The sequence below is a fragment of the Ochotona princeps genome, chromosome X (genome assembly GCF_030435755.1).
Source record: "Ochotona princeps isolate mOchPri1 chromosome X, mOchPri1.hap1, whole genome shotgun sequence".
Taxonomy (NCBI): Eukaryota; Metazoa; Chordata; class Mammalia; order Lagomorpha; family Ochotonidae; genus Ochotona; species Ochotona princeps.
In genome coordinates this window covers 89,464,343-89,483,796 of record NC_080865.1, presented here as the reverse complement: position 1 = coordinate 89,483,796, position 19,454 = coordinate 89,464,343, and the positions used below count along the sequence as shown (strand labels likewise).

The window sequence follows — 19,454 nt, the reverse complement described above, 5'->3', positions numbered from 1 at the left end:
GCTCAGCCCTCAGCCATTGTGGTCATTTGGGGAGTAAAGCAGTGTATGCAAGATCCTTTGTGTGTGTGTGTGTGTGTGTGTGTGTGTGTGTGTGTGTGTGTCTCCCTCTATCTCTGCAACTGATTTTCAAATAAATATTACCCAGTGCAATAGCTCAGTGGATAAACAAATCCTTGCCTTGCACCCGCCAAGGTCCCATATGGGCAGCAATTCGTGTCCCAGCTGCTCCACTTCTCATCCAGCTCCCTACTTGCAGTGGAAAGGCAGTAAAGGACAGCCCAAAGCCTAGGGACCCTGCACCCATGTGAGAGACCCAGAAGAAGCTCCTGGCTTTGAATCAACTCAGCTCTGGCCGTTGTGGAGTGAATCAGTGAATGAAAGATTTCCCTCTCTGTTTCCTCTTCTCTCTGTAGATCTGCCTTTCCAATAAAAATAAAGAAATGTTTAAATAAATAAATAAATCTCCAGATTTGTAAAACTTTGCTTAGAAATTCAGCCTAATACTTAAAGAATTAACACCAATCTTACACAGCTCTTCCACAAAACAGAAGAGGGAATGTTTCCCAATTCATTTTAGCTAGTATTACCCTGATACCAAAACCAGATAAATACAACACAAAAAAGGAAATCTAAAGACCAGTATCTCTTTTGAATACTTACACAAAAATTCTTAGGGAAATATTAACAACTTGAATTCTATAATGCATAGAAGAACTATTCACTATTATAAACTGCAGAGATTTTATAAAACATCAACCTCTACTTCCAAACAGCTGCAGACACATCTTGAATCCTATCAACAAGGAGGTACCAGAGCCAAGACTTTGCCCTATTTAATTTCTGCTTATGAATGAGAGATACTCTCACTCAATTCTCCTTTGAGATTCTTCCAAATTGCAGAACTATATTCTGGGAGGTATAAATAGAAAGACAGTAGCAGCTCAAATGGTTAGGGTTGAAAATGAAGACTAAATATATGCATTTCTGCCTTTATTGCTTGCTATCAGAAAAACTGTATCTTGTGATTATCCACAATGATTAATGAACAGGGTAGAAGAGGTGATCCACAAATTACTAGCTTCAACATATACTACTTGATTTCCTCCCAAAAAATTCTCCTGTAAATTAAGCCTAATATAAGTTGGTGATAACATTGATGTCCATATTCTGTGCAATCAACGGGTAACCTAGACACAGAGGTGACCATGAAATTGACAGCAGATAAACTATAAATTGGGGAATAAATCAGAAACAAATGGTTAGTCAAAAGTTGACACTCTACCCCTGCAATGGGTCTCCCTCTCTCTCATTCTATATTTCTGTTTAAACTTGCAGAGTAACATTTATCTAAAGAAGAAATATTTAAAATAAGCCAATATTTGCCAATTCAGGAAGAATTTTACAAAAATAGTTAATTGATGCTGCTATTAGCAATGGCTACCAATAAGTTGAGAACCAGGAGAGAGCTTAGGTTACACTGATAAATACATTGTAATATGCATCATTTCTAGCCAGATGAACACAAAAGCAAAATCTCAGCACTTGTAAGTAGATGAAAAATCAACTGGTACATCAATGCAGAATTAGATGTTGAAACCATGAGTATGAAAGTACAAACTATCGGGTGAACTGTGCAGATTTTTCTAAGTGTTTCTTTTTTCATCTACTTGAAAGGTAGAGCAACAGAGAAAGACACAGAGAGTGAGAGGGAGATCTTCCATCTGCTGTTTCACCTCCAAAATGTCTGCAACAGTAAGGACTGGGACAAAACCAAACTCCATCAAAGTCTCCTATGTGAATGTCAAGGGCCCAAGCACTTAAGCCATCATCTGCTTCTTTCTGGTATGCATTGGCAGGAAGCTGGAATGGAAGATGAGAAGTCAGGACTTCATCTGACACTCTCATATGGGATGTAGTTGTCCCAAGCAGCAGCTTAACCCACTGCACCACTATTCCCACCCTTATATGGCTTCTTTAGAATGTGTTCCTGTTCAGGGGTCAGTATTGCAGCACAGCATGTTAAGCTGCCACTTGCAACACTCACATCCTCTATTAAAGTGCTGGTTGATTTCCAGTTATTTCTTTTTTGATATAGCTCAAGTACTTGAGTCCCTACTACCCATGTGGGAGACCCAAAAGTGTCCATGGCTTCAGTCTAACCCAGTTCCCATTGTTGCAGCCACTCAGAGAGTGAACCAGTGAAATGATGAGTTTGATTTTTCTGTCTCTCTCTGCATCTCTCTAGAACTCTTTCAAATAAGTAAATAAGTCTCTTTTAAAAAAGTATTTCTGTTCACAACGTAAGGAAAGAATTCAGTCTTACCCTGAATACAAAGCCAATATACCTTCTTCTTTATAGATTCTAAACAAGGCATGAAACATCCCTCTATACTTTATCTCTTTGAAGCGGACATCAATGCTTTGGCCTTGGACTTGAAGTCGTGTTTTGGTAAGATCCACAGGGAAAGTCCCTACAAAAGAACACACTCATTTATAAGTATTTCCAAAGAGTTACAGTTAGATTTTACTTAACTCAAAACCAATGACAATATTTGAAACATAAGACAAAGATCTTTTTATAACACACAGATTCTCTACTAGAATATCTCTTTAGAACAAAGAGTCACATGTGTTAAAATTTGGCCAGCATTACTCCATCCACAACATACTTAAAACGATGGTGGAATAAAGTGATTTTAGATGGTCCCAATATGTGTGTACTATACATGCAATACTGTGCAACTGTAACATAAAATCTGCCTTTTATCAGTGTCTTCTTCCTGCTGCTCCCTCCCACTTCATGTATTGTGCTTATGTCAGCTTAAAGCAGTTGCCTTCATTTTGACAAAACACACTTCAAGAAACAGTACAAGGTCTCAAACTACCAAGGTGGCTACATAGTTCTAGCCACTGATGATCTGGCTATCACATCACCACAGCATACACAAGAAAGTCAACAAAGACCAGTGGACTGCAATCACTTGCACATAGTTCAGGAAAGAAAAAAACTAGAAGATGAAAAGTTACAATCTAAAAATATTACAAGAGTTATATCAAGGATTTTGTTTGATGTTGGTTGTCAGCTTTCTTCTGAAATAGGACAGAGGCTTGAAAACAGAAAGTTGGGATATTTACTAAGAAGTCATACACAGGTTATCGTAAAAAGAAAGATCATTAGTACAGAAATATGGCAGAAACCTGTAGCATATCCAACTCCTTCTATATTCTCATGTATATTAAGCCTAGAAACTCAACAATCATTCAACTATCTTAAAAGTTCCCTAAGTTTGATTTCCCTAACTTCATCAGTCACACCATTAATAAGACTATCCCAGAATTATTCCTTGATGTCTCCAAGACAATCGTTTTTGAAACAAACAAGGTGAGCTTCATTTTGTTTTTCTCTCTAGTTTTCACCGCAGATGCCAGTCACCACACATTATTATCTATATCATAAAATAAAGACTTGTCATTTTTTTCACATTCTTACCAAACTCTGCAACAATAGAGGCAAGGCCGCCATATACAAAGGGTTTCCAATTCAGACCAGACATCTCATGGCTTACAGTGGCACTTTTCTGGTGCTAAAAAACAAACACAAATCAGAACAAGGTACAAGAAGTGGGGACATTTGTTAGCATCTGGTCACATAACTTAATAAACAAAATTGGCAAGTAAAACAGATTTGTAAAGGAAAAAAACCCCACAAGGTGCAATAACACAAAATAAGGGCTCTTGTCCTATGTGCTGGAGATCACAGCTGTCCTCTGTCCTGCCACACTACGAGGGTAGGCATGCTGCTCACTCAATGATCAATCAGTGCCCTTCATTCTCTGGTTTAATGCGCTATTCATCCCCACCCAAAGGGGCTTTAGTCCATCCAGTACACCCAACTTAGATGTTTAACTATATAAACAAGTAAAGGAACCTGGAATTGCAACTATACAGGCTGAGGCATCTCATAAAAGCAGTTCATAATATTCAGTTAGCTTGATTCAAGTGAAAAGCACAGGTCCATACTACCATCTTAGCTCAAATTCTTTGCCTTTTCATTTTTCCATGGTTTTAATTTCTCTAGCTACTTTGATCTATACTGAGTCCCTCCATTTACTAGGCCCAGGCTGAGTTAAGTATCTCTTCACTTCCCTTTTGGCCCCCACAGAAAATGACAGTGATGTGAATGATGCTTCTCCTTTCTCTGACATTGGACATTCATCCACCCAGCGGATCTCCTTTTCCTCCACACCTCCAGACTTTCAAAATGCATATATACAAAACTTTTAATTCAATGTCTGGTCCCTTAAGAATGTACTTCTCCCATTATTACCTACCACATCTCCCATGCCACCTTCGCTAGACCTGTCACCAGAAGAAAGTAATCATTTTTTACTTAGCATGAACTCTCAGATTTCCCATAAACAGAGCTTCAGGGTATGCATACATCTGAGTTGCAAAAGCACCCTGAAGTGGTTTATAGTCAAGAATGAAGACTCTGAAGTCAGCCTGCCTAAATTCAAATCCTGATTCCAATATTGACTAGTTTTACAACCTAAGGCAAGTTATTTAACCTCTCTTTCCCTGTTTTCTGAACTGTAAAATGGGAACAATAAAAATTGTATTATGTGTTGCTGTGAAAATTAAATAGGTGCAAAACACCTAGAAAAGTGCCTGACATCTAGCTCAGTAACAGTTAGTTAATAATCTTTATCACCTTTGTGAAAATTCAAGTATCCAAGCTTGCACTTTAACAGTTATTACTTGCTTTCCATCCACCCACCACAACCTGGAGTGAGTGCCTTTGAGTCACTGTCTATCTTTAGAGGAGACAAGGTTTTGCTTTGTTTCCACATAAGGAATTCCCAGTAACTAAGCAAAGAACAATCTTCTAGAAAAGATGGCAAACATGCAAAATGAATGCTTTCATTACAGGCCACAAAAATAATTATAGCCTAGTAGCACAAAATGTGGAACAGACAGCCTTTTTGGTAGAAAGTTACTGAAAGGAACCGTAAAAAGCAAAGGAACAAGCACTTGAAATATCAGTTGCAGCTTGAATTAAGGATCCTAAGTACTAACCACCTGTCAACATTTTTAGTACAGTCTACATTTTACAATTAGGGCTAATGGTAAAACATGACTCCCATGGTAAGAGAAAAGGGCTGGAAAAACAGGACCAAGGGCATGTTTTGTAAGTTTGTGGAAACACCACTTTCTAATCACAAATGTAAAGATTATGTAAAATAGTGAAATGGTCATTTTTCTACTCGATTATTTTACATAGCAGCTACCTGAATTCCCGTTAAACTAAGGTCTTTTTGCTTTTTACTTGTTAAACTTATTTGGTGAAATACTTAGCCTTTCAATTTACTGTAAATCTAAAAGATGTTATCTCAAAAGGTAAAGACAAAGGGAGGATGGGAATGCCATCATGTTCTTAGAATTGCACCTGCAAATCACACTAAATCTGTTTGGTTCTAATTTAAAAAGCAAAATGAAAGAAAATGCAAACACAAATAAAAATTACCCAAAATAATCTTAAATGTTTCAGACATTCCTGTGCCTCTTTTTCTTTACAACATATTTCAATTCTTCTTATAGAGAAAGCCTCTATCAGAACTGAACTGCTGCCTAGCCTTCTAACAAGGAAAATGCATGCAGGATTCAGGGGACAATAATAATAATCTGTGAAGGCAGGGGGCACAGTCACAACAGAAGGCAGAGTTGTCACAGTTGGCACAGTGGTCCCACAATAAAAGTTCCCCAATTCCAAGGTGAAGTGAAAAATAAGAGCACCTAGCATCTTTCCTTAGCTAAATATATTTACCTCAAAGCACTGTTACCTAGGAAGATTTTAAAAATCACATTTCTGGTACGAAATGATGATAGTAATTGGTAGTTGGCTTTATTTAGTTTCTTTATTTGGCAAAGTGACACTGACTACTCAATCCTTGGTTTCCTCCCCACAGTTTCATCTAAATTTTAGTGATCCTTAAAATACAAGACTGGAGAGTGCTGAGCAAATCCAATACTGCTACTACAATCACTCCCTCACCTCCATCTGCAAGTAACATCTTGTACTCTAACATTTACAGAGAATCTTAGGAAGAAATCCTGTACTGTCCTGGATTAGCTCTAATGTCAGACAGTCCTTCCTCACATAAAGCCGAAAGTGAGTTCTCTCATTTTTTACCCAAGCTTTGCAGGCAATGTTTAATAAATTCACAGCTTTCATGTTCTCCTAATTCTCATTTTCTAATTAAATGCCCATGACCATTTCTTAATACTATATAATGCATTTCAATTATCACAGTTAATGAAATATACGACTCTCAGCTAAAACCTGAGTGTTTTTACAGCCATGCATATTATGTTACATTTATTGCAAAGTTGTGTGATACTATTGGAATCATTTATCCCTTCTATATCTTTTCCTAAAGATTTATTTTTATTTGTTTGAAAGACGGACTGGAGGCCAATACTATGGGGTAGCAGGCTAAGCCTCCACCTGCAGCACTGGCATCCCATATGGGGGTCCAGTTCATATCCCAACTGCTTCACTTCTGATTTATTTCCCTGCTTATGGCCTGGGAAAGCAGCAGAGGATACCTCAAGTCCTTGGGCTCCTAAACCCGCTTGGGAGGCCAGAAGAAGCTCCTGGCTCCAGGCTTCAGATTTGCTCAGCTCCAGTTATTTAGGTCATTTGGTGCGTAAAGCAGTGTATGAAAGATCTCTCTGTAAGTCTGCATTTCAAATAAAAATTTAAAGATAAATCTTGAAAACAGCAGGAGGGAGAGAGAAGGGAGGAAGGGAAGAAGAGAAAGAAAGAAAGAAAGAAAGAAAGAAAGAAAGAAAGAAAGAAAGAAAGAAAGAAAGAAAGAAAGAAAGAAAGAAAGAAAGAAAGAAAGAAAGAAAGAAAGAAAGAAAGAAAAGGGGGTTGGAGCTAATCCAGCTCCCTGTTTAATGTCCTCAGAAAGCAGGGAGGTTAGCTCAAGTCCCTGAAACCCTGTACCAACTTAGGAGACCTGGAAGAAACTCCTGGTGCCTGTGTTCAGATTGGCTCAGCTCCAGTCAGTCATTGTGGCTATCTGGGGAGTGAATTAGTGAATGGAAGATCTGTCTGTCTGCCTCTGTCTCTTTCCCTCCCCTCCCCCAACCCAAGTCATTTCTTTCAAATAATTTTGTTTAATTAACCACAGTTGATTTAGAAAGAAAGAAAATAAAGGATGGACAGAGAAAGGGGGGGAGAAGAGAAGGAAGGCAGGAAGGCAAGAAAGGAAGGAAGGAAGGAAGGAAGGAAGGAAGGAAGGAAGAAGGAAAGAAAGAAAGAAAGAAAGAAAATTGACAGCAAGGCAATGCAGTGACAGAGAGAGAAGAAACAGAGATCTTTAACAGCTGAGGCTGGGGGAAGCCAAAACCAACAGTATGGGACTCCATCCAGGTCTCCTAACTGGTAACAGAGTCCTCAGCATTTGGGCCATCATGCTGTTTTCCTAGATACGTTAGCAGCAAGCTAAACAGACGCAGAGCAGCCAGGTCTTAAACCAGTGCTGCAATATGAGAGGCTGGCATTGTAAGTTATGGCTTAAACCTCCTCCACCACAATGGCAGTCCCCTCCTTTTAGTATCTTAATATTAAGTACAGAATTAATGATTAAGATGAAGTGACCTTCTCATTGTCCCATGTTATTTCTTCTTAACAACATAAAATCCCTACATAATCCTTTGAATAGCTTGCACAGAATTATGTACACAGCCATTAAATACTTGATTTTCCAATGTGATGTCTTTGATGTATGGAAAGGATTACAGGGAAATCAAAATTGTAACTTGCTGGACCCAGCCAATGCTACAACCCTTCTTTATAACACTCTCCTGATCCCCAGAACTCTTCTGCCTACAGGTCATATTCTGCAGAAAATCAGTTGTGCAACACCCCCCCTCACCCTGTAAAATTATTTTGACTTGTGGGGGCTTACCCCAACTATAGGTAAAAGTAGATAAGTCCTAAATTAAAACAGAAATGCAACCTCCTAAATATTCTTAGTGTACAATGAAGCCAATGGAAAATATCTTCAAAATGCAGACTGCATTCTGAAGATCCAAGGACAATTTCACAATCTAACAGACGGCAAGAATGTCACAGAATATTAGGATACATCAGAAAGCTCATGAAGATCACATACTATGGGGGAAGAAAAACTCCACATGGATTTCAAAAGCTTTTGTATCAAAATAAACTTATATCTTATAAATTCCATCTTTTCCATGAACTTTTTAGAGTACCTGCTTACAAGTTACATAGCCATACACTATTCCAAAGATCTGGTCAGGAAACATGGATGCCTTTCTTACTTTCTCCTTTAAGAAAGATCAGCAACTCTCAGATTCAGAAGGTGGAAAATAGGACAAATACTTATCAAAGGAATACAAATTGCCCAAATCTGCAATGTGAGATGGGTATACTTTTCATATTAACAAAATAACCACAGAAATATGTTCTAACACCAAGACAATATTCACCACTCAACCTCTCTTTCCTGGAAAATCCAGGATGGGGCAGGGATCAAAACTGTACGAAATCTAGCACTTGCTTCTTAAGAGCTTAGAATCCGGTAGAAAACATCAGTCATTCACTTGCGGTACAAACCATTAAAAGCTAAGAAGCATTGAAAAGAAAACAAATCAGCATGAGGTTTAAAAAAAAAACCTGGAAAGGCTTGTGGAGGTCAGAGTGGGGAGGCGGGTAAGGGATGGGGGTGCAGGATGAACACAGACAGCAATGTAGGAACAAGCCTAGCATGAGGAGGCAGGCAGCAGTACCATCTGTGCTGAGAAGGAAGACCAGGACCTAACTAGAACAGAGAATTCCCTTGTTGACTGAAATAACATCAGATAAGACGTATGATAAGGAGCAAGCTACCCTGAAATGCTGGGAGGGGAGAGGAGGAGAGCTGAGTCTATTTTTAACGGTGAAGTGACTTGAAGAAAGCCATGTGATTTTAGTTAACCTACTAGGGCCCCAACAAGCACAGACGATTATGCACAGGAGATGCAGAGAGTAACTCAGCATGGCGTGGAGTAAGCAGACAAGGATACTTGCTAGTGGTGAGGTTAGAGCTCAACTTCTGAGACGGAGACACAAAGGTTCCAAGGATGGAGGGGATGAAGACAGTGGAGAGTTTGTGCGGACTCCACACATCTCTAATCTGGAGAACAAACTAGGATTCACTGAGAGTAAACTATCAACGTCCCTGCTTTCCCCTTGTTTGTGAAAGGAATGCATGTTGACAATAGTTGTCATCCCAATCAAGCAACTGGACTGCATTTTACTAGATGCCTCCAACGCCTCAGGGGGTGGAAGTTGAAGGGGAGTATCTTTCAAACAGCATCCCTCGCACTAGTATAATGGAGGTGTTTGCTTACTCCGCTTACAATCACAGCCGCCGTTGCAAACTTCACCCTTAGAAAAATTAGGATTATTCCAGGAAAGATACCCATTCACCCTCTGGGTAGCAGGATCTTGCCAGTTCCTCAGCTGTCAGAGCGAGTTCGCGGAGAGAAGGGAGGCGCCTGAAGGAGGCGGCCTCCCAGGGGTTCGAGGAAGCAGGGCTCAATCGAAGAAGTAAAACCACCGATGCCAGAAGAGTGAAAGACAGGGAAGGGACTCAGCTGAGGGGAGAGAGAGACCAAAGCACCGTTAAGCCCCTCCCAGGCCAGCCTGGCCCCGCGCGGCCTGGCGCGGCCCAGCCCCGCTCCCCCAGCCTGGAAGTCCAGGAGTTCCCCCTCACCTGTTCGGGCTCGTCGGACGACTGGGAAGCTGAGGCTCCCACAGTCGGAAACGCCACCGCAAAGCCAACCCGGAAGCACTGAAGCCAACGGAAGTAACATAGGCGTCGTCTCGGCAACGGTGGCGCAGTCATTGTAGCTCCACCCCCTGCAAGGCTAGGGGGAAAAAAAAACGCGCGAAATAAGATGTATAAAGGGCAAGGGTCTAACCGCCAGTCAAGGCCAGGCTTCGGACGCCAAGGCCTGAAGGGCGCAATCTGAATTTCAGGAACTGTAAGGGGGAAAAGCCTCACGTAGTTAACTTGCTCGACATCAGGAACCGAGCTCTCCTCTTGACTGGCACTTATAAGGACTAGGAAAGGTGGGACGGAGGAAGTAGAGCAAGGCACAAAGGATGTGAAGGGCGGAGCGAGCGGAAAGAGGGACAGAGCGAGTGACAGGGCCTTAAAGGCGGAGCTAGCAGTGGAGTGCCAGGAGAGGGCCTCCAGGGGCTCGAAGAGTATCGTTTAAAAAAAAAAGTGGGAAAATGAAATGGGGGAACAAAAGGCTTGAAACAAAAATGGAAAATGAAGGATGGGGATACTGGAATATGGTAAAAAGGTCTGAGCTCAGAAAGGCAGTAAGGATTAAAAAAAAAAAAAAGCGCGAAGCCCCAGTGCCTATTGGATGGCAGACATTCATAACTGAAAAATTACAGGCTCTGTACTCAGAGTTCACGGTTTGGTCAGCAACTGTATTTGAAAAAGAGCTAGGTGGAAGCTGAAAAGAATCATAAAAATTTTTGAAACAGAAACACAAAGAACAGAAATATTAACAAGGGAATCCCCATTAGTCAACATCTTACAACGTGCCAGCAAATGAATAAAACCTGGGGCAGGTGCCATGGCTCAGTCAGAAAATCCTCCATTTCCAAGTGCTAGCATCCCATATGGGCGCCAGTTCATGTCCCCGCTGCTCCACTTCCCATCCAGCTCCCTGCTTGTGGCCTGGGAAAGCAGTCGAGGATGGCCCAATATATATGAGATGATTAATAGTAGGATGGACCTTTCTTAGTAAGGGAAGTCTGTTCATGCAAATCAACTTGGTGGTGATTCCCCATCTTCAAGCATAAGACTCAATCTTCTCTCCCTCACCTTCCTCAAGTAATTTTTATGTACTTATTTGAGAGAGAGTGCCCATCTGATGCTTCACTCCCTAAATACCCACAATGACCAGGAGCAGGAGAAGAAGGCCAAATCCAGGTCTCCTCTCCTCTGTGGATGGCTGGAGCACAGTCACTCGAGCCATTACTGCTGCTTCTGAGGGTCTGCATTATCAGGATGCTGGAAGCGGGAGCCAGAGCTAGAACTAAAACCCAGGTATTCCCATGTGAAATGTGGACATACTATGGGGTGTCTTACCCGCATGCCTTCTGTTTTTATTTTCACTTGTATTTTTGAAAATATATTTATTTATTTTTATTGGAAAGGCAGAATGTAAAGAAAGAAGGAAAAACAGAGAGAGAGACAGATCTTCCATCCACTGGTTCACTTCCCAAATCACCTCACCAGTCAAGCTGGGCCAATCCAAAGCCAGGAGTTTCTTCCAGGTCTCCCATGTGGATGCAGGGGCCCAGGGAGTTGGGCCATCCTCAACTGCTTTCCCAGGCCACTAGCAGGGAGCTGGATGGGAAGTGGAGCAGCCGGAACACAAACTGGCACCCATATGGAATTCCGGTGCTACAGACAAAGAATCAACTTTTCTTTTTGCTTTTAACAGATAAGGGGAGAAGAGAGAACTGTTCCTGAATCTGTTCATTCTAAATGACATTCAGCAATAAATAACCCTTATGCTGAAGTGACATATTTCAAGGTGGCATACTCTGCATTTGCAAATAGCATAACACTGGTTTTTTGCAGTGAGGAGGGCTCTGTTACATGTCACAAAATGTGCTTTTCAATTTAAAATTCAGAACATTCTTATTTTCATTGCCAGACACTAGAAAGAGAGTGAGAAGGTAAGTCACACACTAGAGAACAGATTTTTCATCCACATAAAATTTCCTATCTAGTACATATTAAGAGCTGCAAAACCTCAATAATAAAATGATATGCGTGGCCAGTATAACGGCACATCAGGCCAAACCTCTACCTGCAGTGCAGGAATCCCATATAATTTCCTGTTCCTGTCCTGGCTGCTCTATTTCTGATCCAGTTCTCTGTTTGTGAGCTGGAAAAGCAGAAGAGCCCATGACCTTGGACCCCACATCCATGTGGGATATTTGACAGAAGCTCCTGGCTTCCACCAGCTCAGCTCCAGCCATTGTAGCCATTTGTGATGAGAATCAGTGGATGGAAGAGCTCTACCTCTCTCTGTCTCTCTGTCTCTCTGTCTCTGTCTCCCCCTTCTCTCTGTAGATCTTTCAAATAAAAATAAATCTTCAAAAAATAAAATGAAATGATAGTTTTCCATGGGGAAAAGCATTTGAAAGCACTTTATCAAAGAGAATATATCTTATGGCAAGCATATGAAAACATTCTCAACATTACTAATCATCAAGAATATTAACACTGAAATCACTGCATCTGCGTATCAGCATGTGTAAAGGTAAAGGGAGTGACAATATAAGGAGTATCTTTAATCCCTCCTTGCTGCTGATAAAGTCTGTATTAATTTCCTATGGCTGTGTTAAAAAAAAAAAAAAAAACACGCAAATGTAGCAGCTTCTTGCAGCATCCACTTGGTGTCTCCCAGCTACTGCAGATTAGGAGTCTGGGAGTGACTTGACTAGATCCTCGGCTCTGGAACCTTACAAGGCTCCCATCAAGGTGTTCGGCAACTGGTGGGGGGTGGGGTACACAAATTTTAAACCATTACTTTTATTTAGTTGAAAGGCATAGAGACATAGCTTTCTCAATCACTAGTTCACTCACCCCAAGTGCCCACAACAATTGGGGTTGGACCAAGCTGAAGTCAGGACCTGGCAACTCATTCTAGGTTTCCAATGCTCCTTGCAGGGATCCAAAGACTTGAGCCACTATCTAGTGCTAGTCTCCAAGCTGGAAGCTCGACTGAAGGCAGCAACAGGGATTTGAACCCAGGCTCTCTGATGTCGGATGGGAGCATCCCAAGAAATGTATTCATGGCTGAACCAAATTCCTTGGCCACGGGTTATGTTCTTGTCTTCCAATGTGACTGGGAAGGAACCCACTTACCCAATCCCATCTTTCTTTGTCATGCTATGGGAGGCAACCATCCAAAGTCCAGTTGGGAGAGGCATGGCTTTATTCTGCTTAAGACAGAGACTGTCGGCAGTCTGTCAATAATCCACATCAGGCAACCAGAGTGCACAATGTTAAAGAGCACAAAGACAACCACAACTGGTTCATGGCCAAAACAGCCAGGACGCATGTGCCACAACATTCCACAAAGTGCAACTATACATTGCACACCTCTCTCTTGGATCTTAAAATGTTTAGGGGTGGGCCCAGCACAATAGCCTAGTGTCTAAAGTCCTCACCTTGCATGTGCCGGGGTCCCATTTGGGTGCCAAGTCGTATCCTGGTTGCTCCACTTCCCATCCAGCTCCCTGCTTATGGCCTGGGAAAGCAGTAGAGGATTGCCCAAAGCCTTGGAACCCTCCACCCACATGGAAAGACCCAGAGACCCAGAGGAAATTCCTGGCTTCTGGCTTCAGATCAGCTTAGCTCTGGCCATTGCAGCCACTTGGGAAGTGAATCTCCTTATATATGCTTTTCCAATAATAACATGACATAACATAAAATAACATCACATAACATAACATAACATAACATAACATAACATAACATAACATAAATATTAGGAAAAAAGATGTTTAGGGGCTTCGTATCCCAGACGCTATCACAAGGACACAGAATGCTCTTTCATGGGAGAACGACAGCTCCGAGAGCTTTCCTAACTACTGGCGGCCTCCTCACCCCTTCCCTCTCTGGCCCTCACTACTCCTAGAGAGTCACCCTTTGCTCTCCATGTAACCTTCATTTTAGTCTCATGCTCTTCCCAGGTTACCAAAGAAAAAAAAAATCTAACCTTGTGTCACTCTCTAGAGATCATCTGATCTCCTTCTATTTATAGCCATTTTAAAATCTTTAATACTTTATTTAACCTAATATAGTCTAAATATGATTTCAGCATGTAATCATAAAAAATGAAATATTTAAAATTTTTGTGTTAAGTATTTGTGTGTATTATACTTTCAGCATTTCTCAATTTCAAGTATTTAGTGGTGACAAATGGTTGGTAGCCAACGTTTGGGTATAAGAAATCAAACTCAGTGTCCCAATTGATAGATTATTACAGCATCTTTCAGCATTCCTCCCCACCAAGAATTCATCTAACTCTTTGCTACTCAAGTGCTGTCCATTGGCACCATCAGCATCATACAGAGCTTATTCAAAAATGTCAAGCCCCAGTTAGGACCCATTTAAATCAGAATCTGGAGAAGGCATTGGACCTCCCAGTTAAGATATCAGTGTTCTCTATCACAGTGCCTGGGTTTGATACTCAGCTCTGGCATTTGACTCTAGCTTCTCGCTCATACAGACCCTGAGAAGCAGCAGTGATAACTCAAGAAATTGGATTCCTGCTACCTACTTGGTAGATCAAAATTGCAACTTGTCCCTTCTCCTGGGTTGGGAACCTGCTGAAGACTGTGTGGCTATTTGTAAAGCAAACCAGCAGATGGGGGCAGCTCTCTTTCTTGCTCTGTCTCTCTCTCTCCCTGCCAAATAAATCACTTGTTTTAAAAAATGTGAAAAATAGGGGTGGGTATTTAGTGCAGAAGTTAAGAAACCTCCTTGGATACCTGCTTCTAATACTGGAATCCCCTGACTCCGTTCCAGTTCCCTAATGCATACCTGGGGAGGTAGTAGATTATGGCTTAAGCACCTTGGTCCCTGCCACCCGCACAGGAGACTTGGATGCCCCAAGCACCTGGGAGATTGAACTACTAGACAGGAGCTCACTGTCTCTGCTTATCTAGCAATAAACAAATTAGCTCATTAAAATCTGCATTTTAACATTATATCCGGATGACTCGGTTGCATATGAAACTTTAGGAGGTTTGTAAATATTTCCCATAGCAGGAAGCTCACTACTCCATCACCAAGAAAGTCCATTCTATGTCCAAATGGTTTTAGATGATTACAAAAACATCCATACTGGGGCTGGCATAATAGCGTAGCAAGCTAATCCTCCACTTACCATGCAGGTATCCTCTATGGGTACCGGTTCTAGTCCTGGCTGCTCCACTTATGATCCAGCTCCCTGCCAATGCCTTGAGAAAGCAAAGAGGATGACCCAAGGCTTTGGGTCCCTGTACTGACATGAAAGGCCTGGAAGAAGCTCCTGGCTCCAGGCTTTGGATAAGCCCAGCTCTGGCCATAGCAATCATTTGGGAAGTGAACCAGCAGATAGAAGATCTCTTTCTCAATCTCTCTCTCTTCCAAGTAGAATAAATATTTTTTTTAAAAAAATTGATCCTTTATTAAGAATTCACTATAAGTCTAGCACTGCACCAAAGAACTTCACATAAACTGGCATTTAAGCCAAAACACTATTTGTTTGAAGCAAAATACACAATACATAAAATGGAGCATTGTATCCATTTTCCAAAGTATGTACTTTACAATATACACTTGAGTGATATTAAGTGCAATCAAGTAGTTGCTCACCATTATCCATTTTCAGAAAAATTCATCATCCCAAACAGAAGATCATTAAACAATCACTTTCCCTTCTTCTGTCAGCCCCTGCTAATCAGTGTTCTACTTTCTGTTACTATGAGTTAATCTATTCTAGTTACGTCATCAAAGTGAAGCCATATACTCTTAGCGTACTTCATGAAGTGGGTGGAAATGGAATTAGGAGATAAGATTTTGGTGAATGAAGAGAAAAAGAGAGGTTGAGAGATATATTCCATCCCTTAGTTGCTCCCAAAGTGTTAGAATGAAGCCAGGAGCTAAGAACAACATTTGGGTTTCCTACATGGATCATGGGAACCCAAGAACTTGGGCCATCATCTGCTGCTACCCAGGTATATTAGCAGGAAGCAGGATCAGAAGCATGGAGTAGCCCAAGTGAACCTGGCAGTTCAACATGGGATGTGTTTCCCAAACAATGGCTTAATCCACTGTGCCACAAGGTCCACCTCTAGCATTTTATAACAAGTGTTTTTTCTAATAACAATTTCATTTGTTTCCATAATTCTGAGCACACTTCTGAAGAAATTACATTTTAGAAATACTAAAATATATCATTCTTGGGCCCAGCACAGTAACCTAGTGGTTAAAGTTCTTTCTTGCATGCACCGGGATCCCATGTGGGTGCCAGTTCGTGTTCTGCCTGCTCCACTTGCCTTCCAGCTCCCTGCTTGTGGTCTGGGAAAGCAGTCAAGGATGACCCAAGTCCTTGGGACCCTGCACCTACATGGGAAACCCGGAACAAGCTCCTGGCTTCAGATTGACTCAGCTCTATCCGTTGTGGCCACTTGGGGAGTGAACCAGCAGATGGAAGACCTTTCTCTCTGTCTCTCCTCTCTCTGTAAACCTGGCTTTCCAATTTAAAAACTACTATATATATAAAATTTTTGAGGCCTTGGCACTAAGGTACAGTGGGGTAAGCTGCAGCCTGTGATTCCAGCATTCCATATGGACTCTGGTGCCTATTCCAGCTGTTCCACTTCCCATCAAGCTCCCTGCTAGTGTGCCTGGGAAAACCATGGAGGACAGCCCAAGTACTTGGGCCCTTGACAACCCACATGGAACAGCCAAATGAAGCTCCAGGCTCTCAACTTCGGCCTGGTCTAGCCCTGGCTGCTGTAAGTCACTGGGAGAATGAATCAGTGGATGGAATAGATGTGTGTGTGTGTGTGTGTGTGTGTGTGTGTGTGTGTGTGTGTGTGTCTGCTATCTGCTTTTTAAACGAATGAATGAATCTTGGGGAAAAATATTATGTCCAAATAGTATTTGGTGATTTGGAAAATCTGTTTATGAGGACTATATAATAATATTACTAATGAACCCTACTGTCTCCTGTCTGCTGCCACTCTATGCAGAAACCTTCATTCATTGATATGGATCCTTGGCCAAACCCTTTGGAGCCCATGGCAGCAGTGAACCAGGTTTTACCAGCTGTGTGACTTTAGTTAGGCAGCCAAGAAAATCCTTATCTTTTCCCCGGGAATATTGCCTTCAGAAGGCTTCTTTATGTCACCGATGGTGATCTTTCCGTATGCTGTCCTATCTTTTCAGGCTTATTCTGCACAAACATCAAAATGGATGGTGAGATTGAGCATCGCTTTCACTGTCATGGTTCTGAGCTTCTCATCTGATGCTCAGATGCTGAGACTTGAAACGGGCCTCACCAGGCACAGATATTCCACACACAGCTCTGGAGTACACAGCTACAGGAAATCAAAAGGGAAATTAGGCTTATTATGAACTAAGAGAACAACTGAAGCACAACACAAGAAAAACTACAGGATGAGGCTCAAGCGTAGTTATAGCAAAATCAACAGCACTATATTCTTCCATTAGGAAAGAAAAAAAGGCCTCAAATCAAGGACCCTAGCTTTGATCTTAGGAAACTAGAAAAATAAGAGCAAATTTAGCTCAAAGCAAGTAAAATACAGGACATACTAAAAGCATGACAGAAATCAATGAAATAGAAAACAAAAGTTATTCAGAAAATCAAAGAAACCAAAACCTGGTACCTTGAGAACAACAGCAGAAAACAGAAATTACCAATAGCAGAAATGATAGACAGAATATCACCACAGATACCCCACACATTACAAAATAATAAAGGAACATTGCGAATAAGAAAAAAAGGAAAATTACATAAATTGGACTTCATCAAAACTTCTAACATGCGTGCCTCAAAAAGTCACTACTGAAAAAATTAAAAGCAAATCTATTCACCCAGAATGGGAGAAAATCATTTTAAATAATATATCTGATAATGATTTAACACCTAGAATATTTAAACTCTTGTAACTCAACAAAGAAGCATAAATAAATCCAAATAAAAAGTGTTCTGGGGTGAGCATTCATCTAGCAGTTAAGATGTCTTCATATAGGTGTACCTGGGTACATATCCATCTCAAGCTTATGACTTCAGATTCTTATTGATGTGGACTCTGGGACCTAATAGTGATGGTTCCAATAATTGAGTTCCTTCCACACATATGGAAGACCTGGACCAAGCTTCTTCTTCCCCTTGTGTTGGTCCCAGACAAAAAATGCATATAGGGAGAGTACTAACAAGTCAAAGTGTGCTAGCTCATTCTCTCTCCCCACCTCTGTGTCTCTCAAACAGATTTATAATTAAAAAGCATTATAGAGACATAGATATTATGTGATTATAAAACAATAAATTTTACCAAAGGTCATATAGTTTCAAACATTTATAGCTTTTAAAAACCATTTTTAAACTTTTATTTTTTAAAATTGTTTAGCTGTCTATATTTTTTTAAAAAAAAAGATTTATATCTTTTTATTGGAAAGTCAGATTTACAGAGAGAAGGAGAAACAGATCTTCCATCTGCTGGTTCACTCCCCAAGTAGTCACAATGGTCAGAGCTGAGCTGATCCGGAGCCAGGAGCTTGTTCCAGGTCTCCCATGTGGGTGCAGGGTCCCAAGGACTTGGGTCATCCTTGACTGCTTTCCCAGGCCACAAGCAGGGAGCTGGAAGGGAAGTGGAGCAGGCAGAACATGAACCAGCACCCACATGGCATCCTGGTGCATGCAAGAAAGAACTTTAACCACTAGGCTACTGTGCTGGGCCCTTTCCCTTTTCTTTTTAAAGACTCATTTATTTTTATTGGAAAGGCTGATCAGATTTACAGAGAGAAGGAGAGACAAAGACAAATATCTTCCATCTGCTGGTTCACTTCCCAAATGATCAAAATGACTGGAGTTAAGCTGCTCCAAGGCCAGGAATTTCTTCCAAGTCTCCCATGTGGGTGCACTGTCCCAAGGCTTTGGCTCATCCTCTACTGCATTCCCAGACCACAAGCAAGGAGCTGGACGGGAAGTGGAGCAGCTGGGACTGCTGTCAAGGTGAGGATTTAGCCATTAAGCCATCATACTAGGCCCTTAGTTTGATTTTTAGTATTGTTTACATAGTTGAGAGGGGTGCAGACCCATGTTGGCTTCTGATTAAGGTGGGGAAGTTTCTGGTATGGAGGAAGTTGGGTGGGACCTATTTTGGGTGTTTTTTTTCTCCTGTGTTCACTGGAGAGGAGCGAGAGGGAGCCTACTCCTTGTTATCTAACTGCCTCAGATCCCTGGGATGGGGATGATCTGTTGATAACACACATTAGTGAGACCCGATATAGGGAAGAATGTTTTGAGGGTGTTACTTAAGTTATTTTGATAGCCCTGAGACATTCTCAGTTTTGTGGTTCCAGGGTTGAGAACATGTTTCTAAGGTCTATTGGCTGATAAAGTCTACCTTAGCACACCCACAGACCTGCTCTGCTTTCCATCCTATGACAAAGCAGTTGACATCCCCTGCTGATCAAGATGAACTAGATGTCATGCCCCCCGGGTACATCTGGACATGCTGTCCACTGGACAGGCATCAGCAACTGTCTTCAGTCCCAATACATGCACACCAAGGATGACCACACATCTTGTGATTTTCC

The 19,454-nt window shown here is 41.4% G+C and overlaps 1 protein-coding gene across 3 annotated transcripts in view; it reads right to left on the bottom strand.

The window, feature by feature from the left end:
• SLC25A14 (solute carrier family 25 member 14) overlaps nt 1-19,454 on the bottom strand; it is a 52,684-nt gene that overhangs the window by 22,710 nt on the left and 10,520 nt on the right. The window contains exons 1-4 of one of the 3 annotated variants that reach the window (XM_012927706.2): nt 10,080-10,098; nt 9,789-9,942; nt 3,491-3,584; nt 2,324-2,471 (exon numbers count right to left, since the gene is read on the bottom strand). In XM_012927706.2, the coding sequence (XP_012783160.1) occupies nt 2,324-2,471; nt 3,491-3,584; nt 9,789-9,920 (374 nt within the window). In that variant the 5' untranslated portion in view covers nt 9,921-9,942; nt 10,080-10,098. Of the gene's footprint in view, nt 1-2,323; nt 2,472-3,490; nt 3,585-9,423; nt 9,670-9,788; nt 9,943-10,079; nt 10,099-19,454 lie in introns of those variants that run through there. The other 2 variants (XM_004587695.4, XM_058658396.1) reach the window with 2 other exon arrangements.